We start from the raw sequence: 20,011 nt of genomic DNA, 5'->3' as shown, positions 1-20,011 counted from the left end.
TTACATACACCTGTCAGCTGCAAAACTTTACAACCTACGCGGACATATTCTTTATAAAGCGAAAAGACTCGAACTCGTTTTCCTTGACTGCAGTGACATAACAAGCACCGCCCCTCCCCTACCTGCTCCACCGCCGAGGAAACAGGATACTGAATCCCGCCCCTCCAGGACTCCCTGACCTGCCTCATGGTTGCCAAGGCAATATTTCTGAAAATATTGTTGTGCTACCGTAAGGCAGGTCATGGAGTCCTCGAGAGGCGGGATGCAGAGCAGACAAATCTGCTAAACAGGAGCTTTTTCCAATGGCAGGCCTCCATTTCGTGAGGCCTGCCAATGGAAAAAGGGGGCGTGGTTTCACGCAGCACTGAAATTCTCCTGTTCACAATAGGTCTTTGCCTGCAGCAGGGCAATGCCCTGCAGTGAAGGCTTCGACCTAAAAAGTGCAGCATTGATAGAAATAGTATATAAACCACAGCACAAGCGTTGGACAGACACTAGTTAAGTCAAATCAATCTGTGCCTGGTCTATACTCCAAAGAAAGAAAAGGAAGTGACACCCGGCATACACTGGCCAATTAAGAGGCAGCAAAGAAGAGTGACAATGCAGCCAATGAACAGTTACAATGGGCTGGCTCCAAGCCCTTTATTGTAAATGCTCCTTCAAAATGAGACCTAAAAAGCATTATCAAATTGCAATGCCTCTACATGGGTAATACACAACAGCCATATCTGTAATACAGTGGCACCAAGGTAATAATATATACTAATATAATAAAGAGAGAGCCCAAGCCTTTGAGGCCGGTAATCTCAGGAACCACAGCACCAATCACAACACCCAATACATCGTTGGAAAGGGCAGTTGCAGCAGAAGGACATAGGCTATGCAGATGCCCACCATATATATTTAAAAGGTAAAAGAACCTTGCCAGCAAAGTAGTCCCTTGTGGGCGTGTCTACATTGTGCTGTGGGCGTATGCTGGGGGCGTGACAAATGCTGGGGGCGTATGGTGCGTTCCGCCCTTCATGCCATGTCTCATATCGTGTGCTAATCCCACTCTGCTCCCTTTAAATACACCTGCCCCCCATAATCATAACCCACCCTTACTCCTTAAAAAACCCCAACACCTTTAAACACTAACCCATCTTAACCCTATAAATATACCCTGTACCACAAAACCCAAACCTATCCCTAAACCCAAAAAATACCCCTGTACCTAAAACCCAAACCTACCCCTGAACCCTAAAATACCCCTGTACCCCACAACCCAAACCTAGCCTTGAACCCTAAAAATACACCTGTACCCCAAAACCCAAACCTAGGCCTGAACCCTTAAAATACCCCTGTACCCCAAAACCCAAACCTAATTCTGAATCCTAAAAATAATCCTATACCCCAAAACTCAAACCTAGCCCTGAACTCTAAAAATACCCCTGTACCCCAAAACCCATACCTATCCCTAAACCCTAAAACTACCCCTGTACCCCATAACCAAAATTATATCTGAACCCTTAAAATACCCAAACACCCCAAAACATATACCTCAGTACCCCAAAACATATACCCCTATACCCATACTTACCTTATCCAAACATTAAAAAAAACATGCTTTTACCATTCATGCATTTACAACAAATTTCGTTGTAAATGTATGCGTGGTAAAAGCATATAAAATGTAATGCCATGCGTTATAATGGCATTGCGGAGTCATGGTACTTTCGTAATGAAAGTATGCGGAGTGATGGTATGCGGAAAGAAAGTTGCGGAATAATGGGTGTTTACCCTCCCCCGGTAAGTACATTGGTGGCACCGCGGCTCACATCTCCAGCAACATACTCATATTTTTTCACCACCCATTTGAAAAATGCACAGGTCTCTCTCATTGATGGCCAGCACCGACATACACTTTTAGACACACCTCCCACCACAAGTTCTAGAATTGTGAACTTTAGAGCAGGGGAGCTATGTTCGAATCTCGGCATATGCTCAACATCCTGTGATTCCAGGCAAATTGCTTTGTCTCCCCGTGCCTACCACAAATGAATGTGTTCTTCTGTAATGTAAATTGTGCTCATGCCATGTTGTCGAGTTCGCGCTATATAATATTGCAAGGAAAAATAAAGTAGGGAAACTCGAGTTCACACACTACTGAACGCGCACTCTTAAGTGCATCAGCAGTGCACTGTGAATCGGAGCGTTTCACAGGCCTGTCACAGATAAGAAATGCTATCTAAACGAAATCCTACAAAACAATATACTACTGGCCGGCAGCAATTCATACCCGGACAACGTCGGGACGGGCTGCTAGTATAGTAATAAATCTCTCCAACTCATAAAATAGCTTTAAATACATTTTGAAAATTCACGCATTTCCATCTCGGATACATGCTTTTTAATTTTGGCAAACACATAATAATTTAACCAAGCAAAAGCTTAGACTGGGTTGCACCCAGGAGAGCTCCTCAGAGGTAGTTGGAGAGCTGCTGGTAGCTCACGAGCTGCTCGTTGGCGATGTCTGGACAGGATGTTAGGGATCATAAGACAGAGCAGAACTGCCTGATCGAACCAGGATACAGAATATATGGAGCGAAGCACGCATCCATAATGGAGTATTATTATTATTCCAACCTGAGAATCTACAAGTGAGATATATCATAATAATGGTAAAATACAGAGAAGCACACTTTTAAAGAGTGTAATAGGTTAATTCACTGAATGTTCTGTTGGAATTCTATACACTGCGCTTCTAAAGACTTTACAACAACATTTCCGAGTTGTGTTTGTTTATTTATGTTTCTGAACAATATTCTGTGAAATTGTGAAAACAAAAAGCACATTTCTAGAAAGAATGCATTACAATTTAATGCAGCCTGTATTTACTATTACATGCATTTCAATGGACTTGCTAGAACGGTGACATTCATGCGGTCTTCTTCAATCACTGTGAGATTCAAATAGTTTGAGAAGTAGCCAGATGAGGCACTTATTTAGTGAGCAGGCAAACTTCAAGTATATGTTAGGAGAGTTTAAAAGAAGTGTGACAGCCACAAGGAATGAGGTTTAAGGAGTCCAAGTTTGAAACAAGGGATCTTCAGCATCCAAACTGAGCCTACTTTTACAAGCATGCACTAGATTATGCTGGGCCCGGCGCGGCACATAGGTGCCATGGAACAGCCATAGTCAAACTCACATGACCAGCACTGAGCAGGAAGAGGGGGCAGGAGGTAGATCCTGTTTATAGCAAATCCCCAGATGCCATACACTGTTGAGAAGACATAGTACAACCTCCACCCCCAAACACCCCTGAGCAGGCTGGGGGAGTGTATTGCAGCTCATTCAGGTGGTACCTGACTGGGTGGTAGCAGGAAGAAGTGCTCCTAGGTAATGCAAATGTTATGGTGGTATGTCAGTGGCTCAAGTACTATGCTTCAGGAACCTTCTGACTTCATGGGAGTCAGAAGGTTACTGAAGCATAGTAGCATCAGCTTCTGTGTGGGCTGCTAATGTGAGTTTAAGGCCAGGTAAGGGATTATCCCTGAACTGGGCAGGCATTAGTTGTATGAGGTGCATAGTATGTACCACAGAATGGGGACCACATGCTACAACCCATTTCATTTCGTTTGGCACATGGACTGTCTGCACCACTGTGACTTCTAGTTAGAAGCATCCTTTCACCTCAGTCATTATCTGACAGTCATCTTGAGGAGGTTTAATCACCGACCCTAGTTGAAGGCGCTCTGGGTTCATTCTGATGGCAACTTGAGAAGGCACGGAGCTGCTGTTGTGTTTATTCCTTGAGGAAGAGGTTTCTTCCTCTCACCCGCCTGAAAGGTGGTTAAGTTCTTCACAGGCTGTGATGCGCGGACTGTCACTGTGAATCGCTTCAGACCTAGAGAGATCAACCGATTCCACAGCGACTTTGTATCACATGTCGCTGCTGTTTCACATATGTCATCGACAGTAGTGAAGGGTTATTTTCGCTCTAGGTCGCTGTTATGTATTACCGTATACAGCCTGCTAGGTTCAGGGGAAGCGAAGCAACTGAGGTTATCACAGGGCTGTAGATGAACCAAGAAAATGATATTTAAAGCACTGTTGGAAAAACTGTAGAGTGGACCTAACAATGTATGTGCTGTTTCTGCAATCTCCAAGGATATTTTATGAGCCCAGAGCTGGCTGAGATTTGTTGCAGAAACATCATTATGCAGCATATGGGAACAGTCACCATTGATAAAGATTTTATTTTCAGATATTGCTGCTGTGTGGTAGCTATTATTTCTGCTGTGTGGTGAAATTCATTTTCACTGCAAACACAATAAGATGATGGACGGAGTGTTGAAACTTTTCAGGCACTCACCCCAGTCACAGGTCTGGGTTTAATCCATCTTCGTTCTTCTGCTCAGTAAGCCACCCCAGTTTGGACCTAGCCATATGCAAATCAGTCTTGACCCTGGCCCTCATGGGAATATTCCAGCCTGAACTGCCAGGCCAGTTCCTCAATAGACAGGAAACAAGCATCCTGGGACCTGTTTTGAGGATTTACCCATCCTCAGTCAAGCTAGCTTGAATCCAGTGGCAATGTGAGCAAGGGAACCACGTCTGGGCATACCCTGATCACTTAGGGTGAACACAGCAAACACAATAAGATGATAGACCGAGTGCTTTGTGTTGCATTTTCACCTTCCAGTCATTATTTCATCCTTTATGTATTTATCAATTAAAATGATCTTTTTATGTCTGGCTTGATTGTGCATCTTTTGCCTCACCTAACGAGATCAAACAATGCTTTCAGGAGGACTATCGATATGGACATTGACTCCCTCAGATGCTTGTGTACCTGAGCGCAGAATTTTATTTGTCAATCGCTGTGTGCTTCTACAGAAAGAGTGATTTCCCTTCAAGAGCTTTTATCATTTATTTCTCCAGCTTCTTGATCCAGTCTCTTCATCACGAAAAGTTATTGTATTTGACTATTCGGTCACACACATGCGACCTTGATGGATGACAGCCATAGTGATGCTATTAAACAACTTCTATATAATTAGATTATTATGGTGTTATTTTTTTTCTAGTTGCTATGTGTAAAAGGTCATACCATGTCCACTTAGGAAACCTAGTACTTTGCTTTGTCAATTGTAAAGTTATTTACATTTCTGATTGTGTGACTGTATGCCTGATGGTTACTTTGTTAGAACACTTACACTAAATAAATTAGGCCTGAGTTAGTTATGGTGACAATTCAATGTTAAGGAGTACAGGCCTGATTAGTTCAATGGTAAAGGTTATGTCCAAAGCCATACTTTTGATCTCTTTATTATAAAACGTTATGAGAAAGGCAGTGGGCTTGGCTTATTTATTGTGAAAAGCATTTGTTAAAGTCAATAGCCCTTTAATGGTGGATGTTATCATGCTATGTTACAGGCTGTAGACAGGTACTGTATTACATGAAATCTCACCGATATTCTGGAAAGGAATGAGACCCAACTTCAGCAGTCGACAGAAGAGCTGATACTGAGGGCCTCGGAGCAATTCAAAACATCAGTTAAAGCATCCACATTCTCAGCCCGCACAATAGGTCTAGCGTGATTGTCATGGAAAAGTTTTATGGCAGTGGTACTTAAAAGCAGGAAAAGCTTCACTTATAAGGTGTTGTAACTACCCTGCAATTAGGTATGAAGCCTGCAGAAGTGGCCATTTAAGTGCACCTTATTCCAAATGTACATGTTAGATTTAGACGGACAAGAAAACCTGGGATGAAATACTGTTCATAGTCAACATATCGAAGGAAGAGCTTGCCGCTTCAATAAAGTCCATCAATCCCACTTCCTCCCGACTATTTAATAGTGTTTTTTTAGGTCTCGGCCTGCGTAGACTGCGCTTGCTAATTCTCGCCGGCGAGATCTTATGTTTTTCAGTGAGGGGCTTGAACCCGCCCCTCTTCTCCATTGGCTGGTTTCCTAAATGGAGGCCAGCCATTGGAGGAGAGGGGCTTCTGTCCATTGAAGCCCCGTGTTTTTGGGAATGAGAGGCGTGGTTTTTTAGGTTCTTTCTCTCCTCTTCCCATTGGCTGGAATTTTACATTCCAGCCAATGGGATGAGGAGAGAAAGAAAAACACGCCCCCCAGTCGCAAAATGGCGGCGCGTTTCTCTGAGGCATTTCTGCTTCACCTCTGAGAAACATGGTCGTGTGGAGCGCTCCTATCTTGTTCGAGCCCCGATCTTCGCATTTCGCTGTCCCTGTAGATGTATCGCAGTTGCATTTGCCTCACAGATCACTAATTACCTTCATCACACGAAGGAAATCGTGGCCTATTTAATGAGAAGTTCCCGCTGCGAGCATTTAATCCCCCATGTGAGTTGGTGCGGGTTAAGTGTGCTTGTTTCTTAACCATACACATGCGGAAAACTGAATTCACACACCATACTTGCAGATCCTCGACAGTAATGACAGCCGGACTGCTGCGCCGCCCCGATTGGCTGATTGTGATTATTTCGGTGCCGAAGACGAGTGATTCCCACAGGCGGTTTTCTGGGGCGTGTATTGTTGCCTTTACACCTGCAGTGTATTCTGTTTCTCTAGAACACTCCTCTAGTTTCAACAGGCTGTCATTGCGTCGTCGTTCGACAGTACACCAGCAATACGGACTACGGTGTTTTAAATCCTGCGCCTGGAGTTCATAGAGAGGACCCCCCTAATCAAGTCTCTAGGTGATCGTGCCGCACCCCAGGGTAGGTTTTGGTATTCAGGCCCGCCGTCTGGGTTTGAGGGTCTGGCCCTCTTTTGGTCAGAGTGAAATACAAATTACAGTGTGTTTATAGACAACAGCAGGGTTTAGGGTTATTTTCCCAGCGACTCTTTTTAACGCGAATGCGTGAAAGATGGTTGATTTTACAGCGCCCTCCCTGGGGCGTTACTGGGCAGAGAGCTCTCTGTGTGTGGCTCTTTCTGTGTGTGTGTGGCTCTGTCTGTGTGTGGCTCTGTCTGTGTGTGTGTGTTTGGCTCTGTCTGTGTGTGTGTGTGTGTGTCTCTGTCTGTTTGTGTGGCTCTGTGTGTGTGTTGCTTCCCTGCCCCCTCGCTGTGCTTGCTCTCCTGAGTGTGTGTGTATGGCTGTGTGTGTGTGTGGCTCTGTGTGTGTGTATGTGGCTTTGTGTGTGTGTGGCTGTGTGTGTGTGTGGCTGTGTGTGTGTGTGTGTGTGTGGCTCTGTGTCCGCTAATGCTCTCTACTACTCTCTAATGCTCACCTATTGCATTTGTAAATGACAATAAATACCACGTATTTATGTTTTTTAAAAAAATGAAAAAAATGCCATTTGCAAAGCCAATAGCTCTAACTTTAACAAAGCTGAGACCTTTGCATTGTAAATGCTTGTTACTCTTGAACCCCCACAATGGCAATGAGTCACGATATGTACTTTTAGTATGAAAACGTGTAATTAGACGGATATTTGTAATGGTTTTAATTAACTGTACATTAAAATGTACTTACTAGCTTACACTCCCTGCGTCTCAGCAAAGTAAAATTCCAACAACCTATCCAGTAATGTCCACAAGGCTAATGTTTTGAAGGGACCACACAAAAAAGAATTCCTACCATAGAAAGTGAGGACAAAAATGAAACACATGCCACCCTGCAGGAGATATCTCTGACAGGAAGCAATGTAGGACCAATGGTCACTGTTTGTCAATAGAGGAAAGGAGCCAAATCCCCAAAGGCCCACTGCTAGAATTAAAGTTGTCAATGTCTCCTATTACAGAGAAGTCTGTTTGGTTCCTGGTGAATAATACCCACACCCTTGTGATCACAAAGGTGCCTAGAACCACGTGATGGGAGCCATCTGATGCTCTGCGGAACAAAACATTATTTTGGTTAAAGAAAAAGTGAGCCACACTATTAATTGGACACATGACCTGCAGTGTATAAGGAAGGTAATTCTGAAAGTCCATGGAAATCAAGCTGAATGTGTGGTGCTAGGTTCTAGGGCCAGCACCCTACAAGAGAACCTGAGGAGAAACCAGATCTTAAGACATGTGCCTCCAAAATGAAACTTTTGGTGTGACTGAAGGCAATGAAAGTTAAAAATACTAAGGAAGCTCCCCTTCCAACCAGGATGTATAGCTCACATTTCCGATGAAGCAAATGGGGTGTTTATGTAGTGTAGCAAAATGCCCATTTATTTGCAGTTGTATCACTTATTTTTTTTTATTCCCTTACTCCAATGCATTTTATATGTATTTCCTGTTCTTTGTCCAAGCTATATTTTGTTAATTTGTTTTGTATTCCCTTTTCCATCTTGTGAAAGGCACCTGTTGCTGAAAGCAATAAATCACATTCAAATTCAATTAGCCACATGTATGTATTGTAAAGTGTATGTTAAAGCAAATAAGCCTTTATGGGTGGATTGCTATATTACCATGTTAATCATGCAGGCATGTATTTTGTTACATAAAATTTCACAGATTACATTCAGCATGGGTCAGTGGGTCAGTCAATCCAGACTTTTGTTCTTTTGTCCTATGAGTGACTCAATTTTTTCTGCTCATGTGGACATCTTTCTAACAAGCATTTACAATGCAATGGTTTCGCCTTTGGAAAAGTTAGAGCTATTGGCATTGTAAATGACAAAATATGTATTTATGTGTTGGTTTTGAAAACAGATAAATAAATGGCATTATCATTTAGATTGCCATTAGCTTAATCTCTCGCAAATGTGAGACCTATTGTACCCTACGGACGAGCTCAGCAGACAACAATTACTACCACACAAACACACCCAGAGCCACACACACATACCCAGAGCCAGCCATACGCACCCAGAGCCAGCCACACACACACACCCAGAGCCACACACACACACACCCAGAGCCACACACACACACACACACACACACACAGACACACACACACACACACCCAGAGCCACACACACACACACACCCAGAGCCACACACACACACACACACAGAACCACACACACACCCAGAGCCACACATACACACACACCTAGAGCCACACACACACCCAGAGCCACACATACACACACACACACCCAGAGCCACACACACACACACACACACACCCAGAGCCACACACACACACACACAGAGCCACACACACACACAGCCACAAACACCCACCCAGAGCCACACACACACACCCAGAGCCACACACACCCACCCAGAGCCACACACACCCACCCAGAGCCACACCCACCCACCCAGAGCCACACACACACTCAGGAAAGCAAGCACAGCGAGGGGGCAGGGAAGCAAGCACAGCGAGGGGGCAAGGAAGCAAGCACAGCGAGGGGACAGGGAAGCAAGCACAGCGAGGGGGCAGGGAAGCAAGCACAGCCAGGTGGCAAGGAAGCAAGCACAGCCAGGTTGCAGGGGAGCAAGCACATCCAGGGGAAGGGGAACCAGGGGGCGGGGGAGCAAGCACAGCCAAGGGGTGGGAAAGTAAGCACAGCCAGGGGGCAGGGAAGCAAGCACAGGCACGGTAGCAAGCACGGGCAGGGAAGCAAGCACAGCCAGGGGGCAGGGAAGCAAGCACAGCCAGGGGCAGGGAAGCAAGCACAGCCAGGGGGCAGGGAAGCAAGCACAGCCAGGGGGCAAGGAAGCAAGCACAGCCATGTTTCCAGTGCTTGGCTATTCTGAACAAACCATTGGTATCCGACCTGCCACTCAAACGAAAACAACTCCCAGAATACCTTAAATAGCTAAATGAAACCTCAGAAGTAGAAACATTATGCCCTGACTACACGAGAGAGGCTGCAATTGTAACTGCGAGTGACAAATACCACTGAACTGGGAAGAAGACGGCGTACAACTATAGTGGAGGAATAACAACCTCGTACACTACTGCATACCACTGTGCTTTGGATCCAGGAACACCACAGGCCCAGGTTTGGACGCTACTTCAGAAATGCCACAGCACAGAAAAATAACATTACCTAATGTACTTGTGTAATGTAGTTGGTGCTCATGTAAAGCACTCCAATACCTACTTTTGCGTTATTTAAAACTGCCCAAAAATAGAAGCGGGGGTGAAGTGCTGGCAACGTGTTACAAATGCAGTTCATTAAAAAACGTTTTTCCTTGTTATTGAAGCCGCAGAAACAGCCAGCCTCGAGGAGCAGCTTTAAGCATGGGGAGTAACTGTGACGGTGAGTAAGCTGTTTTCTGGGCTAGTTCTTTAGATGCTTCCCGTGCCGGGAGAGCGGGGACGGGGCTTCGTGATAGGAGAATAAAGACTCTGCAATGGACAGAGGCTGGTAATCTATAAGAGTGGCATACGTGGCATTGTGTGAGGAGTTGGGCACGAGGTGACTGACTCAGTGAAGTCTGTGAAGGGAGCAGTCTCACTCACCGGAAGTGCCCCACAGTTCCTCGTCTGAGCAGTCCATCCACACCCCTGGACCGTCTCACCCCAGCGCAAGCTCATTCTTGCACCCCAGCAGCGCCCACCGTGGGTTGCCTCTACAGCGATGCCCAGTCTCACTCCCTTTCAGTGCAGGGGTCTCTAAACTGGTTATGACCTCTTCTGGTCTCCCCCTGCACCCCCCTCCTGCCACCCCACAGGAGAACCCCCAAGTCTCACTCTCCAAAACCGAAAAAAGGCACCCTTCTTCCAGATGTGTCCCTCTCCGTGCAGAGCCACATTCCACATGCACCGCTGACAATTATTGCAGTACTCAGTCTCATTCACCTTGCAGCCCCTCACCCCAAAGCCCAGAAGCAGGGGTTGCCTCACTGATTCCGCAGTCCTCGGTTTAATTCCCCTACTGACAGTCGTTCCTTCCCGTAGCCCCTCACCCTCAGCGCTGCAGCCCCACTATTCAGCGGTGTCAGTCGCCGGCTTTCACTCTCTAGCACGGCCAGAGATTTACCCTCACAGCAGTGTGCCACACTGACTCTTCCAGCACCCTCCAGAGCCCCCTGTCCACTGCCCTGGGTTATCTGCGCTGCAGGTCTCCTGCCTGAGTCCCCAGCAGACCCCAGCATCACTCACTCAGCTGTACCCCATTCTTTCTCAGCAGTCACTCTCTCTCCCAGAAGTCCCCCAAACTTAGTGCACCAGCAGGGCCAAGAGCTCGCTCCCCAGCAACCTGAGTCCCCCGGCAGTGCATTATTCTCATTGACCCAGCAGTGCCCGCAGTCTCACTCTGCAGTGCACCTCCATCCTCTCTGTCCAAGCAGGGACCACAGTCTACCCCCACCTCAGAGCAGTGCCACTTTAATGCACGCTGCAGTGTCCGTATTTGCCTTTATGCTTAGAAGTGTGGAGAAGTGTGGCTCAATGGTTAGAGTGGGCAGACCTCGATGCAGAGCTCTGGCCAGGGACCAGGGTTCGATTCCTGCCTCGGCGGGTCTCGGGTTCATTAATTCCCCTGACCGGATATTCTCGCCTCAGTGCCAATTCTGATCATGGGTCCCGCGCTGCAACTCTGGGCAATAGTTTGCTTAGTCTCCACAACGGCCCCCACAACGCGAGGGATGCCTGGTCTGCACCATGAGGGTGCCCAGGAGTGGGCACTTCGCAGGGAAAGCCAGGAAGAGTTCCTTTGCGGTATTCGTACAAGCGCCGGGAAACCCACAGCGGGTAGCTGTGCGCTATACAAGTACAAAAAAAAATATTTGCCTTTATGCTTACTCTGAGGACGGTGCCGAATCCAACTCCGGTACCAGTGCCTGAGTCTCACTCTCACAGCCCACGAGTGCACGAGTCTCATTCCCCCTGCCCACCAGTCCCTGAGTCTCACTCTCACTGCCCACGAGTGCCCTGAGTCGCACTCTCACTGCCCGCCAGTGCCCGAGTCTCACTCTCGCTGCCCACGAGAACCCTGAGTCTCACTCTCACAGCCCACGAGTGCACGAGTCTCATTCCCCCTGCCCACCAGTGCCTGAGTCTCACTCTCACTGCCCTCGAGTGCCCTGAGTCGCACTCTCACTGCCCGCCAGGGACCGAGTCTCACTCTCACTACCCATGAGAGCCCTGAGTCTCACTCTCACAGCCCACGAGTCTCATTCCCCCTGCCCACCAGTGCCCGAGTCTCACCCTCACTGCCCAGCAGTGCCCGAGTCTCACTTCCACTGCCCACCAGTGCCCAAGTCTCACCCTCACTGCCCAGCAGTGCCCAAGTCTCTCTCCCTGCCCGCCAGTGCCTGAGTCTCATCCCCCCTGCCCACCAGTCCCCGAGTCTCACTCTCACTGCCCACCAGTGCCCAAGTCTCACCCTCACTGCCCAGCAGTGCCCGAGTCTCTCTCCCTGCCCGCCAGTGCCTGAGTCTCATTCCCCCTGCCCACCAGTCCCCGAGTCTCACTCTCACTGCCCACGAGTGCCCTGAGTCGCACTCTCACTGCCCGCCAGGGACCGAGTCTCACTCTCACTACCCACGAGAGCCCTGAGTCAAACTCTCACTGCCCGCCAGGGACCGAGTCTCACTCTCACTGCCCACGAGAGCCCTGAGTCTCACTCTCACAGCCCACGAGTGCTCGAGTCTCATTCCCCCTGCCCACCAGTCCCCGAGTCTCACTTTCACTGCCCACGAGTGCCCTGAGTCGCACTCTCACTGCCCGCCAGGGACCGAGTCTCACTCTCACTGCCCACGAGAGCCCTTAGTCTCACTCTCACAGCCCACGAGTGCACGAGTCTCATTCCCCCTGCCCACCAGTCCCCGAGTCACACTCTCACTGCCCACGAGTTCCCTGACTCGCACTCTCACTGCCCGCCAGGGACCGAGTCTCACTCTCACTGCCTACCTCTGTGTCACTCAGGTGTCTGCGCTCTCTACTTACCACTGCAGTGACCCCAGTCTTACCCTCGTCGCACTGCCCCTCTCTAGTCTCACTCGCCCCTTGAGTGAATCCAGCTGTTGAGCAGCGACTTCAGATGTATTCATTCACTCACTCATACCCGTAGTATTCCCTCTCCCCACAGTAGTGAGTCCCTCCCGCCCGGTACTCACACGAAGACCCCGAAGAGCAGGGCTCGGGCGCCCACTTCCTGCAGCAGCTCCCGCATCTCCGGTCCCTCAGCCGGCGCTCGCAGCCGCCCTGCTCTCACAGCCCTCCCGGCCCCATGCGCAGCCCGCGCCCCAGCCTCCCCCGCCGCCCCCTGCAAGGAACAGGGAGAGGGAGGGGGAAGGAGGAGTGGAGATACGAGAGGAGGAGGAGGAGGAGGGAAGGCAAAGGATGAGGCTGGAGGAAAGAGCGAGATGCGAGGGAAGGAAGCAGAGGTGACGGCAGGAGGGGGTGAAAGAGAGGAGGAGGGTGTCACAACCAATAATGTACTGTCTCCTTGCAGATGAAAGGCCTAGGCGTGAGGCACGGATCGCCCACAAGGACCGGCAGGTGAGCTGTGAGCTCCCTCGACACTTTGCTTCGTTCTCACAGTTCCTGTCACACACGGTACGCCCACAGCGATTCCTCTAAACAGCTGCGGGGTGGATTTCTCAGGGCCCGAACCAAGGGGTATCGCCTTCCTGGGGTCTTTGAATTGGCCATTGTGTCGGGTGTTAAAGCGGACCACGCCATGAAGCCTACCGCCCAGCCGCCATCTTAGAGAGATATGACCAAAACAAACCTAAAAAAAAAAAAAAAAAAACCACCACCCACCGCTGCAATGACGTTCTAAAAGAGGTGGGATGCGAAAAAAATCACCGGAACGCCCACAAATCTGGTCCGACAATTGAGGACAGATCTCTCTTCCAATGGCTAGCCTCCATTTATGGAGCTAGCCAATGGAACAGAGAGGCGGGACAAACTCCCGTACTGCTAAAATATAAGATTTCGCCTGCGCGAACACTGCTGCGCAGTGCTACGCCAGGCAAAACCTAAAAATGAGTGTGCTTCAGTGCCAGGATTGGTGGGCCAGTCCTTCAGCATTACATTTTTCCCTCTCATGTCTTTCCTTCTCATCTTTTTATTTTTATTATTTTTAGAACATACTAAGGCTCCCCAAACAGTGCTATCAGGCTGCTTGCTTGCTGCTCACTTCATCTTCAGTGCATTGCATACTGCGAGGCCACAGCTTGTAGACCAGGCCACCGTCATGGAATAGTAATGTCTATAGTTTCATAGGTTTACCATTCCAAGATATCAAAAAGGTGGTCATTGGAACTTCAAAACAACGAAACGCCAAGTACAATATCATTGCAAGATGGCTAGCTGCTGCTATGTTTAATTTTTTTTTAATTATTAAAAGCATATGCTTCCCATGTTTAGGGAGCAGCATGCTTTAATTTTCTAACTTGTGTTATCTGCAGGGTCTTTTCAGCTTTTTGTCTGGTAATTTTCACCACAGGTATAGAGGATCCATATAATCATGTCTTTTTTTATAAATCACGTATAGAAGTATTGTCTTTTGAAGCAGCAATTATTGTTGCATTACCATGTATTGCTTACTTACACTATGTTGTGTTCGGTAAGGGGAACTGGTATTGTCTTCTCTTTTGCTCTTTCCTGTCCAGATCCCAGGTCATTTTGCCTGTGTACTATGTCTTAAGAGCATCCTTCCTGAACAGCTGATACTCAGTCACACTTTCAGACAGGCAGCTCTACACCCAAGATCTTCTCGAGGCTCTTTATACTTTGGCTTTTATCTCAATCCATAAATTCAAGCTGCCCCCCCTGTCTCTGGGCTAATACTCCCCGGAAAATAAGGTGAGACACAGTCCAACCACTGGTAGGTTGTCATAGAAGTAGTGGCTACCTGCTACAACATAAACTGGGGTAGTACTGCAACAGAAGAAAAATTAGGACACGAGAAACCGCATAAACATCAAGTGAAGGTGGCAGGGGATGGGAATAGAGTAACACTACTGCATGAAACAGAGATGGGTAAACCTTGGAGGAAGGCCATGGGGGAATGTGCAAGCAGGAAGCAAGAGAAAACAACACTACAAGCTGGGAGGAAAAAAGCTAAACTACGGGGCAGGTTAGATTAAATATACGCTAGGAGACGGTAACTACCATTTTAGTATGCCAATGAAAAAGGATAGAACAGTCTACTGGAAACAGAGGGGAATATAGAAGCAACAGAAGCATTTGGAGTAGGAGGAACTGCACTATGGGAAGGGAGCTAAAATGAAGACAAGGAACTGCTTTACCAGGAGTGGAAGCATACGCATGTGGGAGGAATGTAACTACTGTGTATTAAAGGACACAGATGAGGAAAGAGGGGGAAGGGGAACAAGGGGGGATCTGCACTACTGATGGAGGCAAAATAAAGGTGCACTTCTATGGTGGAGGAGTGGATAAAGATGAGGGGGGATGTGGTGTGGGCCAAAGGACGTGTAGGAACTTTCCTATAGGAAGGGAAATAGAAATGAAGGGGGAGATGCCATAAATGAAGTGGGTATAGCAGGAAGACTCTGTCCTCCTGACAGGGGAGGGTAGTGAAGACAGGTGGTACTCCAAGATCAGGGAGAAGGTGACTAGACAGTAGTGCTGTCCGATGGGAAATAAATATTAAAGCAGGTACAGAAGAAGATCATAAACTACCAGAGTGGTAGAACAGGTGGGTGTTCATCATCGGAGTAGTGCACTGTGAAGTGCTTTTCACTTCCTGGCATAGGGTTACTGCACAGACTGTACTGCTCCTCACCTGGCTTTAAATAAGAAACCAGAGCCTGGGGATAGATCACAATTTTACAAGCATGGCTCGAAGAGGTACATCATGCAATGCTATTGCATGTTAGATCGAAAATGTTAAAAAAGCTCTCCATGTCTCCCACCTTAAATGGTTCTGTAATGTTTGCAAAACATTTTTGCACTTGGCCATGTGCCCTCTGAACCTCCTTCAGCTCCAGCCATCCAACAGCAAACATGCTCTGAAGAGAAACACAAGAGAGACGTCTCATATTGTGGGTGCCATGACAGTTTTCCCAACCTGAACAGGTTGAGGACAGAATACAATATCACAATACTTAACAGTCAGTATCAAAGATATTAGTGCCTCTAGGTAGTATGGATAAGAAAGAAAAGCTTAGCTTCTTTACCCAAGTCATTGCTGGCCCTTCAGGGTCAGTGATTGGTTCATACATTTCCAGGTCACTTCTGCGCACCTCTGGGATCATGGGATACATGAGCGGGAAACCCATCAAGACAACATCTGCCTGTTTCACAGCGTCACCTAGATAACAAAGAGATGGAGTGTCTGATGTTATCAATCAAAAATATGAGCGAACATTTCAATCCAGAGTCCTTGCCTGGCACCATCACCACTAATTTCAAAAAGTGATGGTTTCTCTCCTTGTGGAACTCTTTTTCAATGAGTGCAAAGAAGGGGCTGGATCTTCTTTCAAAGAGTGGTGATAGGGCTGAGTTACATGAACTTCTGTATAGCATTCCCCAAAGATGGGGCCTGGGAAAGATGAGACTGAAGGTTGTGAGACAGCCTGATCTCACTGCAAGGGTATAACCCTGTGGAGCATCAGGGTCCTACATAGATATGCCTAGGTGGAGGACCAATGTGTTAGCCCCTTAATTTAGGAAAATAGTGAATTATTAGGGTATCGGTGAAGGAGGCGGAAGGAAACTACAATGATCAAGCTGGCCCCATCGGGCATTACAACAATCATGCAGGAATACACAAATTCTACGGAAAAGCAAAGTTCAAATTATCTTTTCTGCTTCAGACTTCCGCTCCCTATATTAAATATGCAGCAGTCTCTTGTATTGATGTAAAGAATGCCTCTTGGACAGGTGCCCGGGCGGGGAATGGCACAGGAAACGTCAATAGGGTACATTTACGCTCACTCACCTGCTACATACCCATCAAACTCGGGGTGATACTTCTTCTCCAGGTCAAATGGAATTTTAATTTTTTTCGCAACTTCTTTCCAGTTTTCAGGCACGGGGACTTGAAGCAGAACAGCCAAATCGATAGCAAAGTTTAGGCTAAGTGGAAAGGAAGAACATGTCAGAAAGACACGTGGCGCCAAAGTGCGGTCCTGGCTTGTAGTAATGGTTTCCAAACAAAATCGTTAACATTTTTTATTCACAGTGTTTACCAATACGGGTAATCGGAAGTTAGATACATTATTAGGAAATTAAAGGACATTACAGGCTCCGGAGATGAAATTTATTTATTTTTTCAGCTTTTTTAATTGTACATTGCAACATTTAGGTGAAGTCACCGCATTGTACTACAGTTAGAATTATCACTGATAAGGCGTAGTGCAGGGAATCGTAATGGGAAACTGGAGTTGTCAGGACAGGAGGGCTTCAGTCTGGCCAACGCGTCCTCCACCTTGCTAAGCTACCGGTCCAGACATCATCTTGTACCCCCAACTTTAGACAAACATTCTCCTCGGATCCCCACTTTTAGTGTGTCCCATTCCACTCCCCTACTGGTAGAGGACAACCAATTAGTGTAAAATAAACAGCAATGGCCTTCCGAATCTCCTCTTGGAACACCGCGTCTCAAATGGTATCCGGACGCTGGCACCACAATGAAATCCTTAGCATACTGCAGTCTAACCCCCATTCCAACAATACCAGAGCATGGTCTGACAGGAAGCGGCCCAATATGTGGGTCCGTGCCACGGAAGCCTCCCTAGAGAGCAAAAAATGGTAAAGTCTGCTAGAAACAGCTCGGGAGCGTGTATATCAAGTATGCCCTTGTACTTCAGGTTGTGTCTCGGGCCAGATGTCGACGCAGTGCAAGCGATACATCACGTCCCGCAAAGCTGCTGCCATATTGGCCTTAGTATGCAGCTTGAGGGGATGTCTATCTAAATTACCATCAAGCACACAATTAAAGTCTCCAGCTCATATTATTGGCACCCCCATGTAGGGAAATAGCAGCTTCTCTAGGTCCAAATAAAACTAGCCATCATCTGCGTTCAGAGCACAGACATTTACCAGACACACCTCCACACCATCTAGTATTGTATTGTATTGTATCTGTGCTTGTATAGCGCTGCTGCCACCCTACCGGTATCCTGGCGCTTCAGTTATCAGAACACTTGGTCAGCATGATGGCGAGTAGAGAGAAGGACAGTATGGATCAGACTTTCGGAAACAGCCAGGTTTTCAGGCTCTTTCTGAATTCAGTTAGAGAGTCAATCTGTCCGATCCTTTGGGGCAACTCATTCCACAGCTGGGCCCCTACTACTCTGAAAGCCCCCCCCCCCATCTGGGAGCGTTTGAATCTTGTGGTTGCCAGTAGACTGGCACCAGAGGACCGGATCTGTCTCTGAAGAAGGTACCAGGAGAACCTTTCCTGCAAAGGGATTGGGCCCATCCCATGTGATGCTCTGAACACCTGGCAGAGTGATTTTAAAACAACCCTTTCCTTGATTGGAAGCCAATGGAGCTCTCGTAGTGCAGAAGTAAAGGATGAATTACGCCTCAAATTCTGCACCAGTTTTGCTGCTGCAGACTGGACTCTTTGCAACCCCTGGAAGATGTACTGAGGGGCCCCTAGATACAAAGAGTTACAATAGTCCAGTCTGCTCATCACTGTACTGCTTACTACCAATGAGCGCAAGTCTTTTGGTAGGGTCGGAAGTATCCGGTATAGCAGACCAAAGCAGACATTAGCTGTCTTAGTTGCCTGTGACTCCATCTGGAGGTTCTTATCTATTAGGACCCCCAGATTCCGCAACGTGCTGGCTGGAATCAGTGGCTCCTCCTCCAGGGTAAGCCTGAACTCCATTGGAGTGTGCGTAGGCAGCCTCACCGGAGAGCAATATAGCACCTCGGTCTTTCCACAATTGAACTGCAGTGAGTTCCTCCGCAGCCAGCCTGCGGTCTGCCGCATGCACTCTTGGAACTGGTCCAAGGAGACTGCCTGTTTTCCCTCCAAAGAGAATGCCAGCTGCGTATCATCCGCGTAGTTGACCAAGTCAACCCCGAACGATTTAATGATAGGAAAGAGCGGCTGCAGATATACATTAAAATGGACGGGGCTGATGGCAGAGCCCTGGGGGACCCCGTGGGTGACAGATGATTTGCAAGATGTAAATGGTGCCAAGGTGACTGTCTGTTCTCTCCCTGTCAAGTAGGAACGTAGCCATTGCAAGGCCTGTCCCTTCACCCCTATTTTCTCCAGTCTCTCTAGATGGATTGAGTGGCTCACTGTGTTGAACCCTGATGACATATCGAGAAGCACCAACACTGTGCCATTCCCGTTATCAGCCCGCATTCGTAAATTGTCCATCATAGTGGACAGAGCAGACTCCGTCCCATGCCCCGGCCGAAACCGAACTGATCCTTATCCAGCAATTGATGTTCCTCCAAAAATCCGGATAGGGATCTGCTGACAACCTTTTCCAGGATTTTAATAGGAAAAGGGAGCAGAGAGATTGGACGAAAGTTAACCGGATTTTCCATGGTGGGCTTCTTAATCAGGGGTGTCACCACTGCCTGCTTCCAGCCCACCAGGACAGTGCCTTCTTCCTGGGACTGGTTGCAAATCTGTCTTAGTCAAAAGAAAGTCGTCTGGCCATAGGTTTTCCATATTTTCTGTGGCAAGGGGTCGAGTGGGGACCCTGAAGATATACTTTGCGCCACGATATTAAAAGCAGGGTCAGTAAGGGCCTGAAAACTATCAAGAGTGTATAGCTGACCCGGGCCCCCCTCCATCTCCTGTGGATCAGGAATCTGGGAGACGGTATTGGTCTCCGTAAAGGAGCTGACGATCTTCCCCACTTTATCCAGGAAATGCGAAGCAATATTATCGCATAATTCCTGGGAGGCCACCACTTTGTTGCTCAAACATATAGGAGCTGATATTTCTCTAACTATCTTAAAAAGTTCTTTGGTTCCGTTTGAGGCGTGTAGGATGGAATTGCCATAAAAAAGAGCTTTACATTCGAGGATCTGTAGCTTATACGTGGTCTGTGCTGCCCTCAGCTCTAGCTTATCCCCCACTGAATATACCTTCCTTCATTTCCTCTACGCCTTTTTGCATAGCAGGCGTAGATGTTTCAGTTCCTCGTTGTACCATGGAGCTGAGATTTTATTTCTAGTTCTGATTTTCTTTACCAGGATTAATTGATCCAGAG

General features: G+C 47.6%; 1 protein-coding gene across 1 annotated transcript in view; it reads right to left on the bottom strand.

Annotated features, from left to right (window-relative positions):
* Window positions 1-20,011, bottom strand: part of PGGHG (protein-glucosylgalactosylhydroxylysine glucosidase) — a 328,346-nt gene that overhangs the window by 48,432 nt on the left and 259,903 nt on the right. The window contains exons 9-11 of the mRNA XM_086957811.1: window positions 16,762-16,898; window positions 15,998-16,131; window positions 15,734-15,829 (exon numbers count right to left, since the gene is read on the bottom strand). Coding sequence (XP_086813937.1) covers window positions 15,734-15,829; window positions 15,998-16,131; window positions 16,762-16,898 — 367 coding nt within the window. The remainder of the gene's footprint in view (window positions 1-15,733; window positions 15,830-15,997; window positions 16,132-16,761; window positions 16,899-20,011) is intronic.

The sequence above is a fragment of the Lissotriton vulgaris genome, chromosome 2_1, assembly GCF_964263255.1.
Source record: "Lissotriton vulgaris chromosome 2_1, aLisVul1.2, whole genome shotgun sequence".
In the NCBI taxonomy this organism is placed as follows: domain Eukaryota; kingdom Metazoa; phylum Chordata; class Amphibia; order Caudata; family Salamandridae; genus Lissotriton; species Lissotriton vulgaris.
This window is presented reverse-complemented; position numbering and strand designations above follow the sequence as displayed.